The 6,091-nt window shown below is 39.9% G+C and overlaps 2 protein-coding genes across 2 annotated transcripts in view; one reads left to right on the forward strand and one right to left on the reverse strand.

Annotated features, from left to right (window-relative positions):
* The window catches only part of LOC106139271 (uncharacterized), a 32,981-nt gene extending 32,716 nt beyond the window's left edge, over positions 1–265 (reverse strand). Inside the window, exon 1 of the mRNA XM_013340682.2 lies at positions 137–265. Within this exon, the coding sequence (XP_013196136.2) occupies positions 137–200 (64 nt within the window). The 5' untranslated portion in view covers positions 201–265. The remainder of the gene's footprint in view (positions 1–136) is intronic.
* Positions 266–462: 197 nt separating this feature from the next.
* LOC106139269 (myosin regulatory light chain 2) lies at positions 463–5,504 on the forward strand. Its single transcript, XM_060950916.1, has 4 exons — positions 463–507; positions 2,699–2,824; positions 4,081–4,281; positions 4,827–5,504. The coding sequence occupies exons 1-4, from the start codon at positions 463–465 to the stop codon at positions 5,244–5,246; spliced, it is 792 nt and encodes a 263-aa protein (XP_060806899.1). The 3' UTR covers positions 5,247–5,504.
* The last annotated feature ends 587 nt before the right edge of the window (positions 5,505–6,091 follow it).

Below are 6,091 nucleotides of genomic sequence, written 5' to 3' on the forward strand. Positions count from 1 at the left end.
TCCAATCGTCGCATTGCTTTCTCACAATTAATAAGTTACTTTGCAACTTACCTCACACGTTTCTAAAATTACGTCACAGAATCTAAGTGACACATTTTTTCTATAATTATAACGTTGTAACTTAGCAGTAACTTACCAATAAAAAACAAAACAAACAAAACACTAAACTTTGGTATAACATGACTAATTTTGATGTTCATTTTTACTATTAATCGTCATTTACTTAAGTGATGATATTGTATAGTCGTGTTCAACTCATGTTTGGAGTTTCACTACTGACTTCAAACTTCAAAGTGAAAGAAGCTAATAACTTAGCGAGCAGGATGACGATATAGTGGGAGGGAGATGGGAGATGTGACGTCATTAAGTACAGGTTCTACGCGAATTAATTTTTATGTTTACAACGGATTGTGTACAAAACAAAACGTAAGGATAAGGCGTATCAAAGCTTAGGTAATAAGAATGACGACTATTAAACCTGCGTATGCGCAACTCACCGGAAGTTTGGTTATACTTTCTTGCTTTCCGCGTCTTGACATTGATTTGTAAGATTCCGTTAATAACTGAACTTATTCCGAATGCAACCTTTCAGTCTTCCATGACAGTCAGTTTATACGCAAAGCAGTTGGCTCTAACTCCCCCACAGCAGCCAAATGATTTCGCCAAAAAGCTTCGGTGGTCGAATCGGCAAGGTGCCCGATTAAAATACGTGTGGCGCAAAAAGACACAGGTTCAAATCCCACCCCGGCCATGAACCATCATGACTATTGTCAATGTTATGTATATTAGTTTGAATATTAACCGATGCTCTTACGAGAAAACATCGTGAGGAAACATAGACATTCAGGCAAATGAATGTGTAACCACGGTTGATCCAATCGGGTTAGGTTTCTCTACATAGGTTGCGGACAACAGATGGGATTCGCTTCGTGTAAAAACCTGACTCACCTAATTCAGGGTCCAGGGTTAAAGGCATACCCCAGGCTCCTCTCCAGAGTGGTGAGGATGCAACTGGGACTAAAGCTAGTAGGAAAAAAATACTCCTCCACAAAATGGCTTACAAATCTATGGCGACCCATTCGTTTATCAAGACAACCCCAGAGTTGCTTGGTGTGGATTACAATGACCCTATTTCAGTGGCAGCTGACTCAGGCGCACCAAAATAACTAACGAGGCGGGCGGCGGCCAACAACAGTGAAACACGCTCCACAATTTTTAGATTATCTCTTTTGGCACAGTTAACTGATTTTTGAAGGAAATGGATGAGGTTGATTATTGGAATTCTGTTTTTAAAAAAAATATTAGGTATGTCACGTCTTTATTCTTTACAGGGTAGAAGGAGGATAGATCAGAGCTGGACGTCGCAACAAATGATTTGCGAGCTAATAGACTGAAATCTGAGGACGTCGGGAGGGTGCAAGGAACCTCGAGATTAAATATTTAAAGCGATGATCAACGAAAAATTGTGATTTGGATAATGACAGACTAGCGAACCGCCTAAAATGAGAATCACAACTTTATTATCATTTCCCTTGATTGACATTTTACAAGAATATAAGCATGCGCCGTGTGGTTCCCCGCACTTTAGAATCGGAACATATCATCTTTTTCCTATGGATTACATCTTAAAAGGACACTCTCGTTTAGTTAATTAGTCTGGTAGACAAGAAAGAACATAATGTGTGCCATCTGCTTGTCTGGCCGTGCCGTTGTTAAAATCAATCAAGGAACAACTTAAAGCCTTTTATTTTAGCCGTAGACTAGCAACCGGTTACATTAAGACATTCAACTGAACGTGGCCTTCGAGTTTATATTTTTATGTTACTGGCTCTGTCCTGTTCACGATTCACGTGTGTATATGTATAACCTAATCAGGAAAATTTTGTTATCCAGGATACGAGTACATGCAATAACATTACAGCCTTTTACATGGCAAAACGAATAAGTTTCCAGAGGTGTTCCACAAGGGACTATTTTAGGTCCAAATCTATTTATCGTGTGTATGCTCAGCCTTGTGGCGAAAATAAAATTAGTATAGGATCAGAATAGGAAGACACTGATATTGTTTGTGATTACATACATGCATATGCTATACATACACATACATAAACCACGCCTCTTTCCCGGAGGGGTAGACAGAGACCACATCATCCTGGCATGTGGGGCTCTGCCAGCACGGACAAAATATTTCCCTTGCTTTCTCGTGGGAATGGAATGGAATAAGAATAAGGCATTAATAATATCCACAATAGCGACGATGGATTCCGCACCCCATGACTGACAGGCCACGCCCAGCTGTTTGGCAGGTTGCTAGCCTATCGCCAAAATGAATATTTGTGATCGGTTTACAATAATCGACTTATGGTGTGTATTATCATAAAGAACTATCATCCTACTGGCCAGGAACTTAAAGCCACATTGAATCATGGTTGCTGCACTAGGTGAAAGTGTATTCTCAAGTCGTCTCTTAAAACATTCACTGAAAAGAGATCGAGTGAACCTAATGCAAAGTGCCAATCACCACACAGCCCATGGATTCGGGCTTAAGACTCAAAAATTAAACGATCCAGGTGAGCAATCTATTTTTACCCTGAAACTGTCGAACAACGGCCGAGCCCACTAAGAGAACATTTCGTACTGCTACGAATTCCTCGGGAACATATCTTATTTGTCGAACTAAATATGGAATCGTGCGCAGCGAGTAGTGGGGACCGGGAGTGGGGAGAAACTCCTGGATCTCGGAGAGGGAGCGACACCTCGGAGTCAGGGTGGGACTGCCGAGCGGTACAGTCTCTCCTTCGTCGATAGTCCAACAAACACAATGGTAAGTTAAGTGACAGTGATGTGAAGTGATGATGGTTTTGATGAAGAACAACGAGACAGTTCCGATCGAAACGCGTCAGTTTTAAACGGTGATGATGAAGTTAGTGATGTTAATGAGTGTTATCGCGAAGATAATGTAAATGCATTTGAAATTGTTGTTGGTGGTCCTATTGATCGTGATGTCCAATAGAAAAGCAATGATTTTGTTATGAATGAAATTTTGAATTGCTACGCGAAGATCGTAAACACTTTTGCGTTTTTAAAGTAATTACATTTAAATCAAATTACCAATTTCAATAGAAAGTAACTTCAAATAAAACTAAAATAAACGTATAATTTATATCTGAAAATCTTAATCCTGAAGATCTGAAAGAAACAAATAAAGAAACATATTAAATTTAAAGTTGCCAGTAGCAAAGTAAAAGAACGTATCTCAACTGTAAAATAAAGTTTAAGTAGCGAAATTTACATAATCCGAACAATTTGAAACAATACAGTCAGTAAATGAAGATGCACTTCCAACCCTTAATATAGATCATAAAAGTTAACATACCGGTAATGTAACCATTCCACGAACAGAAACTAGTAAATCAATTACATCAACTAATGAATCGAAATGTTCGCTCGGTGAAATGGGAGCAGTTACCAAATGGAGATCTATAAATAATTAATTCACGTAACATTTGGCGCGATGTAAACGGACGCCGAATTGTGCACTAAAAATAGCGGCGCCTGCGCCACGCCTTAGCTGGAAGCAAGTGCTGAAATGTTCCCAAATTGGAGACAGAAATAGAATCAGCGTTCGATAATGACGATCAAAGCGTGGTAGCCTTCAATATCTTTAATTATAATAATTTAACTTTTTTTTTTCAAACATAATGAATGAACCTGTTTGCAATTTTAAAAAATAAATTGGAATAGTTACCTACAATCTTACATAATTTAATAAATGATACAAATATCATAATTGATGAAACAGAAAATATGTGAAAATCTAGAAAAAAATAATCTCAAGAAGTTTTGAACATTCCTATGTAATTCGAACTCTAAGCTTTGTTGACCAATAAATAAAATACTTCAATAGTAACTAGGATCTGCATCATTATAATAAATCACTGAACTTCTAAATTGGAGAAGTAATTTAATACTTTGCATTTTATCGCCGTACGTGAACCTTGATATCTCTTAGAATTAATACAACTACTAGTTTACTAAACTAATAAAAATTCAGTGGCGCTAACAAGTGATAACTTTCAGGCGGATAAGGACAAGAAAGTAAAGAAGAAGAAGGCGAAGGAAGATGCGCCCGCAGAAGAGGCTCCAGCTGCGGCGCCCGCTGCGCCCGCGTCGGGTGGCGGAAGCGATAGGCAATCCTCTCGCGGAAGCCGCAAGGCCAAGCGCACAGGCTCCAATGTCTTCTCCATGTTCACACAGAAGCAGGTCGCCGAATTCAAGGAGGTTGGTATAGAAATTTTCATCTTCAACAACTAAGACTTCTTATCAAAGAATGAGTTTCAAGTCTATTTTGATGTGTAAAAGGATGAAGGATATTTTTTCAATTCATCAGAATAAACTTGTAAATCTGACCCTAAAGTTCATACAGATATGAACTTTTGTACCACTCAAGTAATGAAGTCAAGTAATGAATCATAAATACCCATCTATTACAACCATCTTTTTCTCTTTTTTTTTTGTTCACGTTGTCACAACTACAACCGAAATCTTTCAGTATTTTCTGCTCGTCTAGCCGAAAATCTTGATGGATGTGTCAGTCCATCTATTTTATAATCATTGGTATTAAAAGCCAGTACGAGTACACACATTTTATAGTTTGGCTCAAATCTATAATTTGATCACAAAACTAGGTCAACAATTCCCCCATTGTCCACGTTTCGCCGGAATCGTGTCATTGTGTCATCTGTTTAGCTCGTGCCCGACCGATGTTTAGTAAACTGGCCGTGTTGTGATTACAGCAATGTCTGACTTGTGACTATTGTTTCCAGGCCTTCCAGCTAATGGACCACGACAAGGACGGCATCATCGGCAAGAACGACCTCCGCGCCACCTTCGACTCGCTCGGCAGGCTCGCCTCCGAGAAGGAGCTGGACGAGATGGTGAACGAGGCCCCCGGCCCGATCAACTTCACCCAGCTCCTCACCCTCTTCGCGAGCCGCATGTCCGGCGGTTCCGATGAGGATGATGTCGTCATCAACGCTTTCAAGACCTTCGACGAGGAAGGCAAGATCGACTCCGAGAGATTGAGGCACGCGCTCATGACCTGGGGCGACAAGTTCTCCGCCGAGGAGGTCGACGAGGCGTACGACCAGATGGACATCGACGACAAGGGCTTCATTGACACCACCAAGCTCATCAGCATGCTCACCGCCAGCGCTGAGGAAGAGGAAGGCGGTGAAGCCGCGTAAAAGTTCCAACTGTAAAGGTCTGAAGCCAGCAGTCGCCGCCCGACCGGGGTCTACCACGGATTCGCCAACACCCGAACCGTTTACACTTATTTATATAATTTATTGTTTCCATTTTTTTATTTATATATAATGAAAATATAGTTCTACTATTACCAACTCGTGTAGTACTATCCCCATCGTGAAATGTGACCCGCAAGACATATATTTTGTAAAGAATACTATGTATTCGGTTTTTAATAAAGTTTAAATCAAGTCTGATTATAGTTAAATATGGCGCAGAGGCCATTACGACAACATGATTTTTATCATTACACACATGCACCTTACTACACTGGAACCCTCCTCAAAGAATTCGTATTACAATATTATATATTATTTTACAACATTATACTTACCTCCTCATATAATCAGAATTAAAAGACATATAAAAATGCTATGACAATAACAAGGTTCAACAAATAACCAGGCCATAATTAAACTTTTAGAGCAAAAGTTGTCATAAATATCCATGCCATCCCGGGTCTCATCACCATTCCTCACCAGAGTAGTGAGAAGGATGGAGAAGTGATAATATCATACATACATATTACTTGCGGGGTAGACAGAGCCAACAGTCTTGAATAAAATTGAATATGGCTTTATACTGGAATTGAGATTCAAATAGTGACATAATATCATAAAACCAACAGATAGTCACGCTGGCTAAACATACACGCAAAGAAAAGCTTTATATCTAAATCGCGCAAGCAAATATTACACGGACTGGAGCATATATACAAGCTCCGACAGAACAATGTCGGAGCCGCGGTTCCCCAGGCGTAACACCTAGCCACCCGCTACAAGCA

This window comes from Amyelois transitella, chromosome 23 (genome assembly GCF_032362555.1).
Source record: "Amyelois transitella isolate CPQ chromosome 23, ilAmyTran1.1, whole genome shotgun sequence".
NCBI lineage: Eukaryota > Metazoa > Arthropoda > Insecta > Lepidoptera > Pyralidae > Amyelois > Amyelois transitella.

Bases quoted from the DNA above. Each gene is read 5' to 3' on its own strand.
- LOC106139269 (XM_060950916.1), top strand. From the start codon at position 463: ATGACGACTATTAAACCTGCGTATGCGCAACTCACCGGAAGTTTG. The intron at 508-2,698 runs GTTATACTTTCT...AATCGTGCGCAG, and splicing joins CGCAACTCACCGGAAGTTTG to CGAGTAGTGGGGACCGGGAG. The intron at 2,825-4,080 runs GTAAGTTAAGTG...GATAACTTTCAG, and splicing joins ATAGTCCAACAAACACAATG to GCGGATAAGGACAAGAAAGT.